Below are 18365 nucleotides of genomic sequence, written 5' to 3' on the forward strand. Positions count from 1 at the left end.
GTGCCTTCCTTCAGGGCCTGCCCCAACTCCATCCTAGACAAATCTCATTTGTATGTGGTACCATTAGACCAGGGTCATGGGGGGAAGGGACTGGCTTTGGCCTTTCTTGTCTCCTTAGGGTTTAGCAGTGTGCCTGTACACAGTGGTGCTTAATAATGGCTAGGTGACTGACTGACAATAGTATTCAATACCAGGGCTGGGGGGGGGGAAGTTCTGGAAATGACCATGTTTAAAAAAAATCAGAAAACCATCTAAACCAGCAAACAACAAAGGGTCCAGCAAAGTTGTCCCGTTGCCCACGTTCCAAGAAAAGTGTTAGGTGAAACCTTAGGGATTTCTGAGGAAGATGCCTGGGAGTCATGCCAGGCCTGTTCCTCTAGGGTGACACCGATGGCCATCCCTTGCCCTTCTCATCAGCTCTCTGGGAATGATTTTCTATACCTGCTTCTTCTAGGCTGGCTCCCATGAGGTCAATGCTTAGACAAACACTAAGACTTAGCTGTCTGAGGCACAGCCAGTGGCTCTCAGGCCTCTCAGAGGAACCTGGGGGTCATCAGCATTTATCAAGGTGCCCCTCCCTGCCAAAGTGCCAGGCAGTGGGTGCTAGAGGCAGAGGGCCTGCCCTTGGGGAGCCTGCATTCATTTGGGACCCAGTCTTGGCATCTTCTTACCTGTCCACTCAAGGCACCGGTGAGTCGGCAGAGTGTGCTTTCACTGATGATGGGAGCTGGATAGAGCCCCCTGGGCCTCCGTGGGGAAAGCTGCAGAAGGCAGTATGATCGCTGGGGTCCCCACTGCTCAAACACCAAGCAGCACCCCCTTGAAGAAGCTGCTTGGCACCCCTGCCCCCAGCAGTTGGCACAATTTCAATGTGAGCTTTGCCAAAAGTGAATTCTACTCTTGCTGGGCACAGTGTCTGACAGGCCTCAAGGCAGCATGGCCTCCAGTACAGCTGGTGCCACAGCACGGAATGAGGGGACAGATGTCCCCTTGGGAGTCACCTGGAAGCTCACAAGTTCTCCTCCAGCCTGGCCACACTGTACTGCTTACTTTTGGGCCAAGGTTCAGGGAAAAGATTGGAGGGTTGGGAACCAGAGGACTGGGGTGACTCCTGGCCCTGCAATGGACTGTCTGTGTGACCCTGGGCTAGTCACCCTCCCCATGGGGTCACAAGACATTTCCTCTTCTGTAAAATGAGGGGATTACAGAGTCATTTCTGGGTTCCTCACAGTTCTAAAACCTGCAGGACCATGGCCTTCTCCTTATCCCTTCATTGGTTCCCCTGAAGAATAAAGGAGGGCCTGTGATATCATTAGTATGGACAAGTCCCAGGTGAGGAAACTCTCTCTGCTGATTCCAGTTGCATCTTCTGTGCAGCTTAGTCTTAGAGAGTTATCCAGAGCAGTGAGAGCCAAGAGCTTTGGCCAGAATCACACAGCCAAGAGTGTCCGAGCTCTCTGTGACTCCACACTCACTCTCAGCCCGGCAGGATTTATGGGATTGTCATATTATTTCTATTACACACACACAGACACACAGAAACACACAGACACACACACACATACACAGACACACAGAAACACACAGACACACACACATACACAGACACACACACAGGCACACACAGACATACACACAGGCACACACACAGACACACATTGTGCCTATGCATGTGGGGGTGGGGGGAGAAGGAATGCTGTGTTCCTTGTAATTGTACCCGCAGTGCTTAGCCCAGTTCTGGACACCCAGCAGGGGATTAATAAACATTTTTATGGATGACTCTTATGGATCATTTTGGCCCAGTTTTGTTCTGGGATCTCACTAGTACAGGGAACTCTTAGTGAGGAAACTTCCTCTCCCCATGATTAGCAACTGTCCTGAAATTTTTAATCTCAGTGTCACCTGGGGATTGAGATGTTGAATGACTTGCCTAGGGTCACTTAGCCAATACATCACAGAGGCAAGCCTTGAGCTCAGGCCTCCCTGACTCTCTATCCCCTACATCCAGGATATACATAAATATACATACACACGCACACAACCATACACACATATACACACAATGCACACATATACAGACACACAAAGGCACACACAAATCTGTGTTTACATCTACATGCGTATGCAGTAAGAAACAGGCTAAGACCCCCTGGGCACGCCTTGCATGGGGCATGTTGGGCATGGCGGGAGCAGCAACGATCCCACTTGCTGTTGGGTGTCACGCCCCAAAGGCTGGACCTGTTTTGTGCTGATCTCGGGTGTGGCTGCCCGGCCTAGGGCCTGGAGCCCAGCGGCGGCCACTTCATGCTTGTTGGGTGGAATTTCTAGAGGGTTTTTAGGTTTGTGACACACTTTCTTGGGAGTGACCCTGGGAGGCAGGTGGTATAAATGCTGACGCCCCCATTTTACAGATGAGGAACTTGAAGTCAGAAATGTCTAATGAGTTGTCTAAGGTCACACAGCAGCAAAGCCTCAGACGCAGGGCTGGAATCAGCCCACCTGACTCCCAGCTCCACACCCTTCCCACTGGGCAGCCTCCCCTGGGGGCGTTCAGTGGCAGAGTCGGCAGCCTCTCTGAGCTGGCATTCTGTTCCATACAAAGCCCTCATTTCTGCAGCAGTGAAGCAGGGCCCCCACGCCACTGGGGGCTTCAGACTCACCCCAACTGTGTGGAGCTCCTTGGTGACCTTCTCCCAAAAGGAGGGCTGCTTGAGGGATGCCACCAAAGCATCATAAATCATAGTGAAATGGAAGGGTTTCTGAAAAAGAAAAGAGGAAGAGAATTATTTTTTTTCACTAATGAAAACTCAGAGCCCTGGGATGAATCTCTTAGGATGATATTCAATAGGGAAAACTGTAAAATCTTACAAAGGATTGAAAAACCAGCTTCCCCTGTATGAGGAGGGCATTGTTGGCCAGTGGTGCATCTGAAAAATATCCACCAGACTGAGTGGACCACAAGCCACTGGCTTAATTCCGGGTACCACACTCTAAGAAGGACCTTGGTAAGCTGGAGAGAACCCAGAGGAGGGGCAGGGGACCAGCACGTTAGTAAAGGGAGCTCAAGTTTAGTCCTGTGAAGGAGCTGGGCTCAGAGGGGACAAGACAGCTGTTTGGCAGGCCTTCAAGGTCTTCATCTCTAGGTGGGGGCTGAGCAGCGCTGAGGCCAGAGAGCAAGCCTGAGCCACATGGGCTGGGGACACATTGGTTGATTTGGGGCATAATTGCCCATAGCTTTTTTTAAAAGACAGGGGCTTCTGTGTGGAATGCAGGTGAGACCCTTTCCTAGTTTTCTTACAAATAGAGTAGGCAGAGCTCCCCAAAGATTAAGGGGAAAGGATGGATGTGACAGGAGTCATCCCTGTGTGGCTCAGGCTTACACTCTGGCCTGCCTTGCAAAGGATCTGTGCTGCCTTGCTGTGGACATGGGGATGCCTGAACTTTGACTGGTACAGCCTTCAAGAAGCTGGGGTCACCTGCCTGCCATGAGTCTGCAGAAAATTTCAGTGGAGTCTTCCCCCTGCCAAGAGGCCAAGAAATGGCCTTCGGCAGGCCTCCAGCAGGCCTCCAGCCATCCTCCACTCCTCTCAGTTACCTGTCCATCCAGCATAATCAGCTTCTGTAGCAGGCACTTTCCAGTGTCGATTAGGTAGGACCTCGTGGATTCTTTCATCAAAAGAACCTGCAAGAATGAATAATCACATGTGGGACTGCCCTGTGGGTTGCACAGTAGACGTGGAAGGGGTTGGTCTGAGTTTTAAGCCACACTCCTCACCCTATGACTGCCCCCCTAGCAGAGAGTTCAGATAATTCTCTATTAGAAGAGTCAGGATTAGCTTTTCCTTCTCTTCCTATCCAACTTTTAAATATCTTTGTTTTAATTTTTTTTTCATGGAAACTCAGGCATCATAAAAAACAGTAAGTATTAGCCCTTTCTATAGTACTTTCTTCAACTGATTAACATGTATATTCATTAAGTACCTACTATGTGTCAAAGACAAGAGTCCCCTCAGGGAGCTGATATCACCCAGAGGAAGGAGATATGTGTCTATGTAGCCACATATAAAAATATGCACAAATATGAGGTAGATTTGACACTAGCACAGGGGGCATCGGGTGGTGGAGTGGGGGATTGGTGGGGAACCTTCTAGAAAGTAACACTTGAACTGAGCTTGGAAGGAAAGCAGGGATTCTGGGAGGGAGAGGTGAGGAGGGAGTGCATTCCAGGCACGGGAGACACCCAGCGGAAAGGCTTGGGGACAGCTTACTGAGTGCGCAAAACTTTTAGAACTTGAGGCACTTCCAGGCCAGGATAAGGCATTGAGGAGGGATGTATTTGAAAGGAAAGACCAAATCCAGCCTTTAGGAAGGCTGCCTGCCCCATGCTTAGTGCTGAGATTTAAAAGGTGGGCCTCTACGGGCTCTGGCGCTCTGGACAAATCCAGTGACCTTTTCCCAGTCCTTATCTTTCCTGACCTCTCTACACTTTTGACCCTGGCCACCAGCCCCTCTCCTCCAGGACTGAGACACAGGTCTCTCGGTTCTCCTTCTACCTGTACCTTCTCTTACCATTTTCTTTTTCCTCACTGGATCCTCCTTCCACCCTCTGACTGCAGGCATCCCCCAAAGCTATGTCCTAGGCCCTCTTTTTTCTCTATAATCAATCTCTTCCTTGGTGATAGATCTCATCAGCTCCCATCATTATCTTTATGCTGATGACTCCCACATCTAGACACCCAGCCTCAATCTCTCTCTTGAGCAGCTGCCTGTTTCCACCTGCATGTCCCCTTATGACTGACTCTCAAACTCAACTTATCTAAAACAGAACTCAGACTTTCCCCAACAGTCCATCCCACCCTGAAAACTCTATTTCTGTTGAGAGTACCACTATCCTGCCACCTTCCCTGGTTCACAGCTTTGGGAGTTGTGGTCTAGCTAGTCACCATACTCAATCACACGATCTTACCTCCCCATCACCCCTCCTTCATCACTCCCAGAGTCCTAGCCTTTACTCACCTCTACTCAAACCGTGACTCAGAAAACTTTGGAGGGAACAAGCATTCACTAAGGTGCTGGGCTAAATGCTTTACAAATATGACCTCAATGGGATGCCTGCTACCTCCAGGACAAAGCACAACCTCAGCTCCGCAATCTGCCTCCCATGGATTTTGCTAATTCTATTTCCTGCCATTACCCTTTACACACGCTCTGTTCCACTCAAACTGGCCTGCCAGCTGCTTGGCACACAGGATGTGTGTGCTCTCCTCCAGAGCACAAGGGCTCCCTTTATTTCTGGAATAAATCCCCTGCTCACATGGCCTTGAAGGGAGTCACTGGCTTCTTCCAAAGCCCACTGCCTGATTCCCTCTGGGCTTCAGCACTCTCTTTTGAAATTGCTTTGTATTACAATGACTGTGACAATGTAAATTAAAACAACAAACCCCCCAAAACTTAATACTGTGAAATTATAACAACCAAGCTTGTCCCTGAAGAACGGGGCAAGGGGGAAGGGAACAAGCATTCATGTTGGGCCTACTAACTGACACTGTGCTAAGCAATTTTATAAATATTACCTCTTTTGATCCTCCCAAAAACCTTGCCAGGGAGATGGTATTATTCTCATTTTGCAGTTGAGGAAACTGAGGCAGGTAAATTAAGTGATTTGCCCAAGATAACACAGCTAATTAGGTATCTGAGGATGGATTTGAACTCGGGTCTTCTTGACTCCAAGCCCAGCACACCACCAGATGTCTCTAAGAAGGCAAGAAAAGAGGCCCCTTGCTCTCTTTTTGCAGAGACCATGGGTATGGAACATTGTACATACAATCCAACTGGGTTGATAAGTTGGTTAATTTTGCTGAGCTTTCTCCTCTTAAAAAACAAACTTTCTAATTGATGGCTCTCTAGGCAGGTCAGGGGAGAGATATATTTGGAAATGAAAATAATATAAGAACAAGAGATAGTCATAAAAACACAAAATCATTTTATGGTGGTTTGTCCACATCTTCAGCACGTCATCACGGAGCCTGGTTCCTAGCAGGTGCCCAGTAAATGCTTCCTGATGATTGACAGCTGATAGAAGGAAGGGTAGGGCTTTGTTGGTCATGTTTGTTTCTGTCTTTTCATCTCTAGTCCAATACTGTGCCTTGAACACGTTTGCCGAAGAATAAAATGCCCACGGCAAAGGGTTTATAGATCACTTTTGGATGCCACACAGAAGGGCAGTTGGGGGCTGATTTTAACCTTAAAGCATTATAGAATTATGAGCAATTGCTATCACAAAAACTCTCTTTTTAAATAATCCAGACCAGGTCCTGTGATTTCATCCGTGTAGGGAAGTCTTAGGTGAGACACTTCTCTCCCAATAAGGATCTGCACCTGCTTCTGCCACTTACTCAGCTAAGAAGGGAAATGACAGTTGGGGGCTGATTTTAACCTTAAAGCATTATAGAATTATGAGCAATTGCTATCATAAAAACTCTCTTTTTAAATAATCCAGACCAGGTCCTGTGATTTCATCTGTGTAGGGAAGTCTTAGGTGAGACACTTCTCTCCCAATAAGGATCTGCACCTGCTTCTGCCACTTACTCAGCCAAGAAGGGAAATGACTTGTCTAGGGTCCCATAGTCAGGATGTCTCAGGGGCAGGACTAAGAAGCTGGGTCTTCCTTCCATCTGTCATGCTATGCTTCCTCTAAAGCAGTAAAGACTAGAAGGCCCCTGAGGCTCCCCTTGAGGACTTTGCAGTTTGGCACCTTTTTCAGTTTTTATTGATTTGCTGGGCAGTGGTATAGATAGATAGAGGTTCTGCCACTGAATAGCAGTGTGGCCTTGGACAAGGCATCTAGCTTTTGGTTTCTCCAACTGTAAAATGGGGACAATGCTTGCCCAGCTCATGGTGATGGGAAGGACCAAAAGACAGTATGGGTAAAATTCTTGGTAGATGGTTAAGGTGCTCCATAGAGGTCAGCTCTTACTCATCCTCTTCCCCCAAACCTCTATCCCATAATTCATCTTGGTTCTCATTCTGGCTCTCCCACCTACTAGCAGACCTCAGGTAAGTGGGTTGCTTCTTTGCTCGAGGCCTCCATTTCCTTGGGCACATTTTTCAGCTCCTATGTTATTGGAACTTACTTCCAATGCCTCCCGGACAAAGTGCAGCTTCTCCTGCCAGTCTTCTTGGCTGAAGGGCTCTGATGGTGAACCAGTCATGAAACTGCAAATTCAATACAGACACCTTGAGGGTGACGATGAGGCCAGTGGAATTCCCCATTAAAGTGTCCTGATCGATCCTAAGGACTCCCTTGGAAAGGTAAAGGGGTTGTCTCACTTGGGCCCTGCCAAACACATCTTGGGACAAGGCAGAAGGCTCACCACTATCAGACTTTGACCTTCAATGGAACCTGCACCATATACTGATGGTCTAGATACTAGAAACTAATCAGAGGTGCCTCCCAGAGAGAGTTAGGTACCACTTAACTGGCTCTGAGAATCACCAGTTGTAAATAAAGGGGGTCTTGGAGGAGAGGGCTGTGGGCAAACGGGCCTCCAATGAAAAATTGAGCCTATTCTGTCCCAAACATGAAAAATGAAAAACTCCAGCTCAAATAACAGTTATTGATTTAGCAATTGGCTGGATAACACTGGTCTACATCCAGTTCTGACCATTCAAGAGATATTCATTTCTCAAGAAAGTGAATGAATGAATTGGGGAGTTATGCAGGTTTTCTGGCAGTGAACAAGGTCAGACTTACTCCAGAAATCATCCAGGAGCCTGGCTATTGGATTGTAGATGAGGGCACACTTAGACAGGGTTAAGAAAGGAGGAAAGCAACCTTCCCATAAGTTTGGCCTTAATCCCATCCCTTTGCTTGGGGAGGAGTCAGAACTAGGATCAATGGACTTAAGCTATAGAGGCAAAGTTAGGTTCTGTGTAAGGAGAAAATTCTTAACAATTAAAGCTCTCCAAAAGTAGAAGGGGCTTTCTCTCCCTGGAGGTCTCCATTTACTTATTTATTTTCTCAACAATTCTTTTTTTTACTTAATATTTTACTCCTCTTAAATTACATGTCAAAATAATTTTTAACACTTATAAAACTCTGAACTCCAAATTCTCTTCCTCCTTCCCTTCCTTCCTCTCCCCTCCATTGAGAATACAAGCAATTTGACATAGCTTATACATGTGCAGTCATGCAAAATGCATTTCCATATCAGTCATGTTGTGAAAGAAAACACAGACCCCCCCCCCAAAAAAAAAGCTTAAAAAAATCTGCACTCAGACTTCATCAGCTCTTTCTCTGGAGATGGATAGCATTTCTTATCATAAATCTGCAAGAATTGTCTTGGATCATTGTATGGCTGAGAATAGCTAAGTGAATCATCATACAATGCTGCTGTTACTGTGTACAATGTCCCCCTGGTTCTGCTCACTCCACTTTGCATCAGTTCTTGTAAGCCCAGGTTGATGAGCATCTTGTTCATCTTTTTTTTTTTTCACTTTTATTTAGAATTTTATTTTTCCCCATTTTATATGTAAAAACAATTTTAACGTTGGTTTTTAAAACTTTGAATTCCAAATTCTCTCCCTTCCTCCTTCTCACTCCCCCTCATTGAGAAGGCAAGCAACATGATAGTCATATTGTGATAGAAAACATAGGCAAGAAAAAAAATCAAGAAAAATAAAGTTTAAAAAAGTAAGCTTCAATCTGTATTCACCATCAGCTCTTTCTCTGGGGATGGATAGCATTTTTCATCCCAAGTCCTCCAGAGTTGTCTTAGAGTACAGTACTGCTGAGAATTTGCTCATTTCTCATAGCACAATAGTATTCCATTACATTCATATATCACACCCTGCTCAGCCACTCCCCAATTGATGGGCATCCCCTAAATTTCCAATTCTTTGCCACAACAAAAAGAATTGCTGTGAATATTTTTGTACGTAGAGATCCTTTTCCTTTTTGTTTTTATCTCTTTAGGGTACAGACCTAGTAGTGGTATTGCTGAGTCAAAAGGCATGCCTGGTTATTTTATAGCCCTTTGGGCATAGTTCCAAATTACTCTCCAGAATGGTTGAATCAGTTCACAACTCCAACAATGCAATAGTGTCTCATGGTCCCTGCATCCCTTCCAACATGTCATTTTCCATTTCTGTCATATTGGCTGATCTTATAGATGTGATGTGATACCTCAGAATTGTTTTGCATTTCTCTAATCAATAGGGATCTAGAGCATTTTATATAACTACAGGCAGCATTGATTACTTTGAAAATTCCGTTCATCTCCTTTGACCACTTATTAATTAGAGAATGGCTATTAAAAAAAAATTTGACTCCGTTCTCTAAATATATGAAAACTGAGGTCTTTATCATAGATACTTGCTGAAATCTTTTTTAGTTAAGATTACTATTTCCCTGCATCCTAATTTCTCCTCCTCTCTCTCTCCTTTCACCCTGTCCATCCACAAGAAAGTGTTTTGCTTTTGACTGCTGCTTCTCCCAATCTCCTCTTCCTTCTATCAGCTCCTCTCCCCCCACTTCCCATGGGGGTCTTTAAGTAAAGCCTGGATGACTGTTTGTCAAGGATACAGTAGAAAGGATTCTTATTCAGGCATGGGTTGGACAAGACAGCTTCCAATATTTGAGATTCTGCCAGCCCCAGGCCCTAGAAATCTCTATGACTTGCCTCCCAGTGATGTGGCATCATGCATGGCTTGCCAGGCATGACTCTAGGAACCACATACCTTTCACTTTCTTTAGTTCTTGATGGTTGGCTAGGAGGGCACAAGTACAGCCCCTCGGACACCTGCTTCAAAAGGTCAAAGAAAGAATTAGGCATGAAACAGCTTTCTGATTTGACTCATGGGTCCTGCCATCGCAATGACTTTAGCTAGAGATGGGAAGACTTAAAAGGTAGCTATTCTTTAGTCATAGAAGTTGGTCTTGTACACTGTCCCTTCTTAGAGCTGCCTGGCCTTTGTCCTCTGCACCTTCCATATCCTCAGGCAACCCCTAATCTGGACCCCACCCCAGCCAGTAACACTCAGATCCAAAGATCTCCAGGGTGCAAACCACTGCCACCATTTTTGAAGTTTGGTAGAGGAAAGTCCCAATCCAAATTAAGTCCTGGTTCTGTACTTTTTTAATGCTACCCTGCCTACAGGAGAAAGAGATGTGTTTGATTCCAGAAAGAAAATCCCTCCTCCTTAGATGCCAGGCAGAAAGCAGGAAGGATATATCATGTGATGAAGTCAGAATTACTCCTCAAGCCCAAGCACTCAGGTACCTCCCAGGACCCATGAGATACAGCTCTGAATTGGCTGCCCTTTTCCTAAAACCAACTCAAGGTTCCTAGGCCTTGCCATCCACCATGAAACCAAACCCTCTTATATGTTTTCCCCTCCATTTAGAGTGTGAGCTCCCTGGTAAAAAGTGAGAACTGAATAAATCCCTCCCTCCCACCTTCCCTTCCCATTCTTCCTCTTTCCTTCCTCTCTTCTTCACTGCCTCCATCTTTTGCCCTCACTGCCTATAAGCATTCTAGACCGAGAAGTTTTAATGGACAGAGATCCCAGCTCATCATTTGTAAAACCTTGGGAGCTTGCTACAGCGACAGGTACCTACAGAGGCTCCCTCTCAGAAGTCTGAGATCCTTTCTCTAAGTCCTTCCTTTTGTAATTGAATGAGTCTTAGATGGAGGGCCTTCCTTCCAACTTCTTAAATATATCATGGCTCTTCCCCCTGTAGGTCACACACCTCAGCAGGATCAACCAAAGATGGGGTCAGTTCTTCAACTGCCCTTGGTGGATGGGGCTGAAGTTCTCCTGTGCCCTGGCACCATGGGAATCTGGCCACTCTTAATTCAGCCAGGAATATAGGCTCCCTGACCATGCTGGGCAGGGGGAACATGATTTGTTACTCTCACCTCTATGGCAGAGGTAAAATGAGAATAAAGATGGCGGAGATTGGTGATTCTTTGGGTAGTTTCAGTGTCCTAAGTCTCCAGGGGTGCTATTATGATGCATGGAATCATGGCTCCAGAACTGGTCACCTGCATCACTAACCACAGGTTCTGGGGAAAATGTATCCTCTCTAGAGGGTCCCATTTTGAAAGACTCATATTGAAATACTCTGAGGTGTTTTCCATGACTTCAAATGTACACATGACATCATGTTGCTTGTCTTCTCAATGGGTGGGGGAAGGGCTGAAGAAAGGGAGAGAATTAGGAACTCAAACTTTTAAAAAACAAATGTTAAAATATAACAATTTTTTTAAAAAAGAAAACCAGACAGAAAAAAGAAATCCTTTGGGGATTCCTGGTTGGCCAAAACTCTATTCAATGGATGGAAACGGGATGGAAGCGCTCTCTAGGCCATCAGACCTTACTCATGGTGGTGATGTATTTCCTCAAAGGTCACATCAACCGCCCTCTATCCTACTGTATTCCCCTCTGACCCAAAAGGAACAGACAATAATTCACTCTAACAGAGAACGCGGGTTCACCGGGCAGAGGCTTTCGGTGTTTGTCATCCTTTCTCCCCCCTGTACAGGACCAAGCAGATTATTGAAGTACAGTAAATGTCTAAAAGTTTAAGGATAATGAGAGTGTACTGACTGCAAAATAACAGTACTCCGTTCTCCATCCTCAGGTTTACCTTTTTTTTCTAAACATAAAACAGTGATTACTACTGGAATTTGAATGCTTTAGGTAAATATGTTTATTGAATCTATTTTAGCTCTTAGCAGACAATACAGAAAAAAAAATATGACCTAGGCAAGTCACCTCAATTCCCTGAAACTGTTTCTGCCTTTGTAAAATAAGAGGGTTAGAGTAAATCATTTCCAAGATTCTTTTCAACTTGAGTCCTTAGGATTTAGAGTCTCTCACTGATTTTTGATATAGTCACTGAAACATGGCAGTTTTAAGAAGGGTGAAGACTACATCTGAGAGGCAGTCTGGCATACTGGAAAGAGCACTGCCCTGGAGTCAGAGCACCTGGTTTTAAATTCCCCCAGGCAAATTCTTCACCCTCTTTGGGCCTCAGCTGCTTCATCAATATTAAGTACAGGGGTTAGACTGGATGGCCTCTTAGAATTCTTTCTTCCTTTAAATCTATGGTCCATGATCTGTAGTCAGATAGGTATAAGAAAGAGCTCCTCAAATGGAATTCTTTAGAGGGAAGGGGAACAGGGAAGGGAAGAAAATCCCCTATGAACTGAGTTTTCTTCTTTTTTAGCATGCAAAGATCAGAAACCTAAAAATGCACAGTCACGCCTTCATGTGGCTGGCGTAGGCGGAAACTTCTGCTCACGTGACATTTTCAGTTTCCTCTTAGAAAATTATCATGGCTGCACGTGCTCCTTTTCATAGAAATATTTTATTGCTGCAGTCAACAAACCTGTGTATCACAGCACAAAAAACCAATTACAGTTTAAGAAACTAAGAACTTTCCAAGTGGTAATACTGAGAAAAGATTAACATACATAAAAGATTACAAAACTATACATTTAAATTACTAGAAATTTCCTAAGGAACTAAAAAAATTGCTGACTGTCAAATATCTTTTATAAACTACATGACCCATGCCAGTGTAAATTCGATTTTATTAACAGGACACAAGTATCTACAAATGTTGCACCTAAACGTCAGATCAGCTGTAAAATGTGAGCAATTATTTCCTAGAAAAAGTTGAGTGCTTTTTGTTGAGGGCTGGGCTCTTCCCTGGTTTCTATAGATGTAGTAGTAGCATTTCAAACTAAATTCACAGGTGAAACTTAGGCCAAACATTTGTCTATATGGCATAATGCTGTCCAACAACAACAAAAATAAATAAGAATAAAACATACTAGCTCTTGGACATTCTTGGACAACAGAATTCGGGACTCCAACAAGGGCTGTTTCCGATTTTCCTGATTCTCTCCATTTACCTCTACTCCTGATTCCAAAGATGTAAGAAGACTCCTGAGACATGTAGAAACTAAGTAAGATTCCTTCCTGGATGAGCTACCTTGTGTGGTTAGTCTGGAAAGAAGGGCCTGACTTTGAAACTATACATCAGGATGACATTGAGATATCTTCTCACCATGGGATGGAATAAGTAGGTGGGGCAGGGCTTGGTAGTACATCTGAAGAGAAATGAACCTTCGTACTATAGTGACTGCTGTTGAGAGACCACAAACCATCAGCAGTTGCTGTTGGGATAAACCAAGGAAGTTGGGGATGGGGCATGTAGAGGTCAGGGCCAATAGCAGGAAAGGGTTATGACCCCCGTTGTTGTCCAATCACTCTTTACCTTTTCTAAAGCCAAGAGTTTTGGCTAAGTAGTCAAGGGATTTTTAGCATTAAGTGGCTTAATATACATATGACCCGTTAGCAGGGATAGACACACAAAAAGGCTAAACACACTTGAAGCCATTTCTGGATCCTGCAGCAGCCTGCTAAGCAAACTACAGCCCACTCTGGCTGGTTCGATGGAACCTGGTCCTCATCCAGTCAACCTCCCAAATATAAACTTAAAGGGTTTTTTACTGCCTGCAGGTTGATCCTAGTTTTGTGGATCATTTATAGAAACACATTTGGCATGTTAGTTTTATCACTAAGGTGTGGGGTGGGGAGAGCAAGGAGAGGGTAATGGTTCTAATCAATCAATTTAACAAAATTTGGAAAAAAAAACCATTTATGGCCAGCAAAGTTGAGAAAGTATTCATCTTTGCTTCCATGAGATGGTATCATGGTGAGGCAACATTTCTTTGGGGATTGAGAATGGTCAAGACCAGAGTAATTTGTGTATCATTTCAGTGGAAGAAATAAGGAAGCAGGATAAGTAGAAGCCAAAGTCCTTTTTGAGGGGGACCTACATTAAAGTCATAGGACAGTTTTAGGACCACGAAAAGATATGGGCAATTCCAGCCATGGCTCACATAAAAGACCAGATTTACAAAGAAACTCTGTCACAAACATAAGAGAATCTGGAGTTAAGGCAGCCCACTATACTTTCCTGGGTCACCCAGCTCTGTAGAGCAGCGCTTCTCAAATTGGGGGTTATGACCCCACATGGCTGAAGTGCTGAAGGGGCCTTAAGTGGAAAAAGTTTAAAAAGCCCTGCTGTAGAGAACATCTGATTTCTGTCCAGAATTTATATACATTTGTTCAAGTGACTTAAGGGAAAGAAAGTTCATAGGGCATAACACAAAAGACTTTGCTAAACTCTATTAGAAGGTGCCAACCCAAGAGTAGGCAAGTCACACCATTTTCAACCCTTTTTCCTAAGGGTTAATTGTCAGAAGCGGTAAAAAGAAGTAAGTCACCCGGGCTAAGGAAAAGGTGGCTGTTTAGAAGGCTGAAAGTCTGGCAGACTAGTCAGTAACACACCTGAGCAGACAATCTTTGAATGACTATGTTCACAGGTCAGGCCTGATGAAGGAGCAGGATTAAGGGCACTTTTAAACACAGAGTCTAGATAGGTACAGACCTTTACTAGCCTGGGATAAGAGGAAGGGAATAGGAGAGGGAAGTTTCACCTGCTTTCATGACAAAGGAATAGGAGGGACCAAGAGAGCCATTGCCAGGCCAGAAAAGAATCTGGTCAGACGTGTTAGCTGGAGGTCTGTGAAGCTGAAAACATCCAGAGAATAGTATGATTGAAGCCAGGAAGCTTACAAACACAGCTGATCACACGGGGAATTTGTAGGTCCTTTGTCTTCTTCTTCTCTTGGATGGGAAGAAAATCACTTCTTCACCAATCAAAGGTCCAAAGAAAATGGGTGATCTGTTTTTTATGCTGTACTTTAAGTATGTAAGCTGTACTCTGGGATTTGTTTAGTCTGCCATCCTGCTCAAGTTAAGTTGTATGAGAAAAAAATTGTTTTTTTAAAAAAAGCTGGATTTCAAAACAATTTTCTAAGCAACCAAGTTTATTCCATGCTATATTTTCTCTTTAAAAAACACAAAGAGGGCGGGGAGTAGGAATAGGCTGGATGCTCTATTGGCTATAATATATTTAATGGTTTTCTTTGATTCAATTTGGTTAAGGTAATGTCTGAACCTGTGCCCTCTGTCCCTTCAATGGAGACAATAGAAATTGTTTTCCAAAACTGAGGCCCAGTCAGTTTGCTAGTTTACTTATATGAGCAAGATAACTCACCTAAAAACAATTAATCTGAAGTCAATTTGATTCAAAACAGTTCACTTCCTGGTATCAGTTCAGTCCATGTTTGCTAGGGCTAGTCATTCTGACATCATTCCACCAACATTTTCCATTCCAGGGTAAGGGCTGTTAGATAAATGGCCTTTGGGAGGCCACTGAGCCAGATTCCTCCCTTATCCATCATAATATCTTATCTATCATACCCATGGAGGTCCTCAACTTCCCTCTTCTATAAACTTAGTAATCAGGTCAATATAACTTTCATAAGCTCTTTTCATTGCTTTACCTGCTAAAACACACATATGCACATTTGCAGGCATGATAAACATTTACTTCTTAATTCAAATTAATTCTTCACAGTAGCACAAATTGGAGAAATTTTAATACAAATTAGCATCAAAAGAAAGTCAACCAACTTCCGCTCATTCATTCCCTTGCCCTCCTGTACGGTCACAACACACAACCCTTTATTTCTGTAGCTAAGCCTGGATAGTCTAAAAGGACATGTGTATAGCTGTCACAGACAATGTGGATAAAATATGATTAAACCCAGAGGAATCATATTTTCAAATAAAATCTTACATGAATTTCCATAAACTTGTTCATGTGAGAGCTCCATGTTAGGGTTTGTTCCCATTGTGGTCACAAAGATTCTGTGGGATGTATTGGAAATCACAAACATTTTAGATATCATAAGGCAGAAAGGTCTGTAGGGCCTGTAGGAAAGGGCCAAGTGTATTGAAAGGACTATTTGGAAATGAGACATTCTTTCAAGTTTCAATCCGACTGGACACATATATGACAAAATAAAGATTTTTAAAAGTGCTGTTTGCTTTGTGAGTCGCTCATCTTTATATGTAAAGCATGATCGTAACCTGACTGCCCGAGAGAGATGTCAATGGCAGATATTAGCAGAGGCTCCAAGTCCACATTGAAAGTCTTTCAGTGCATCTCTCCCAGGCTCTCCTTGGGTAATGGAGACACTGTGTGACAGCTGGCTTCTTCCCAGTGTTCTTAGGGGTTATCTGATGGTAAAGTGAAAGAAAGAACTCTTTGGAAAATCCAATTCAGGCTTCATGGTGTGGCCGCTCATTGATATTCTGTATTTTGCTTTCCTTCTATTCATCTTTTAGGTTTTACAACTGGGCTGATCATGAATAAGCCAGCAAAACGGCTCCCTCTCAGTAGCATCCGTCCCCTACATTTTCCCAATCCTTCTCATAGAGCACACCTATAAGATACTCAACATAAGAGGTATGCCACCATGATGACACATTAAAAGATAGGTCAAAGATGATTTAGAAAAACAGAACATCATAAAAAATTCAACTACCCAGTCTAAGCCGTTGGCTGATTTTTTTCAAGGTACACAGTTTGTGGTAAACAGTGTTATCTCAGCTCTTCATGAATGTCTGGGAAAAAATAAACAGTCTCAGACTTGAAGACTTCCCTCGTCAGACTTGAAGGATTTCTGCCCCACGGTCTTCAGGCTCTGTGTAACGGGAAGAGTTGGTGTCAGAATGACAGGCCCCATGCCGCCCATCTTTACTTTCAAAATTTGGCTCTGTTAGTGCAGGTTTTTCATAGATATTCTTTTTACTTGTTTCTGGACAGTTCTGGACATAGATCACTCTGTTATAAGCCTTAAGTCTCTTCCATAATTGTACGTATACTTTGCACTGTACATACATAAAGAGAAGTCCACCAGTGAAGCCTATGGCCACGACCACCAGTTTAGTCCAAAAGGGCCATTCTAGGATCCCTGAGGAAAGAAAGAGCTAAGTTAATGAGTTACCAGAACTAAACAAGACTCTAAATTCAACGATCTTCCTGTCAGCAAATGAAATTTCTTTAAAATTCTCGCCTCATGTTTACTACATTCTTTGTTGGTCAAAAACCAGTCTCTTGTCTAGCACATTCTACCATTGTTAGTACAAGAGGATTTTCTTCTTGCTTTTGTCTTCAGTCTTTTCTCCTGGTACAAATCTACTGATTAACAGAATGATTCATGGAATGATTCAGCCAGATTCTCAACAAACTTGAAAACTGAACTTTTCTCTTTCCTCCCACTTAACTACTCTGTGTATTGTTAACTCCCTTTCATTTTGTGGTCACAACTTACAATGATAAATGGTTAAGGTTTGTGGATGCAGGACATATGACTTCAAGATTATAGGTGAATACAGGTACAGATGGTGTTTCTGCTACCATCTCTGAATAGACCCCCCAAAAATGCTAGACAAATAGTCCTTTTCAAACTTAATAAGCAATAATAGCATTAGTAGCAAAAATAACTGTAAAAGCACCTAAGATTTACTTACAAGTAATGCAGACCATGATATCTACAAGGTATTTACTCAGTCACATAATGCTGCTTTATCAAGCACTGTTGTCTTAATTCCTCTAACATCCTGCAAAGGTAATCCACTAATCCACTATGTGGCTCATTCTATGAATGGAGGAACGAGAGGAGCGAGGAGGTGTTAATTACAGATGACATCACACAGTCACTGCTAATCTAGCTTCCTGGTTACTAGTTCATACTGAAACACAAGGTACCACTGACTATGTACCTCAGTTCCCATTGAGAGCTGGGAGAAACCTCATGTTCTCAAGACCTAGTAAGCTAAGCAAGAAATCTTGAAATCTATTACTTAAAATGTGAAAGAGACTTTTATCTCAGTTGGTGAAATAAGAAAAAATGAACACGTTTTCCAAGGAATGTGAAACATGTAAAAAATTCTCAGTGAATTTTCCCTTCCTCTTCTGCACTGTGATGTCTCTGACTTATGTTATTCCATGTGAATGCCTATATTGTATTTAAAATAATTTAAGGTAATTGAAAACCATCCCAGTATTGTCTTTCACAACTAATTAAAATGATTCGTGTCTACAGAAATGGCCATACTGCATTCACTGCCCATGTATGAGCAGCAGTTCAGGGAGGCCATGAGAATTCTTCCTGACATCTGCACAGGTTAAGTTTTTACATCTGGAGGTGCAATTTGGCTGAATGACTCTGAAGAGCAGCTCAAATGGCTCCACATCAGAGATTACTGAGCATGCACTTAAAACATTCTAGTCTGCTAAGGACAATGCAGGAGGATGGTGTGGTGCTGTCTAATGCAGATGGATGGCACAGTCTGCTTCCAATGCCTGGCTTTCCACAGCACAAGTCCTTCCCCACATGCAGCACGGGGTTTGAGAGATTTTTAGGGAAGGG

General features: G+C 43.6%; 1 protein-coding gene across 2 annotated transcripts in view; it reads right to left on the minus strand.

Moving 5' to 3' along the window:
- Positions 1–12354: 12354 nt before the first annotated feature.
- MARCHF8 (membrane associated ring-CH-type finger 8) overlaps positions 12355–18365 on the minus strand; it is a 109773-nt gene continuing 103762 nt past the window's right edge. For both annotated transcript variants that reach the window (XM_069071324.1, XM_069071323.1), the window contains one exon: positions 12355–16904. In XM_069071324.1, coding sequence (XP_068927425.1) covers positions 16597–16904 — 308 coding nt within the window. In that variant the 3' untranslated portion in view covers positions 12355–16596. The remainder of the gene's footprint in view (positions 16905–18365) is intronic.

This window comes from Petaurus breviceps, unplaced genomic scaffold (assembly GCF_028583685.1).
Source record: "Petaurus breviceps papuanus isolate PSGF00001 unplaced genomic scaffold, PetGlider_PUasm1.0 90825, whole genome shotgun sequence".
Taxonomy (NCBI): Eukaryota; Metazoa; Chordata; class Mammalia; order Diprotodontia; family Petauridae; genus Petaurus; species Petaurus breviceps.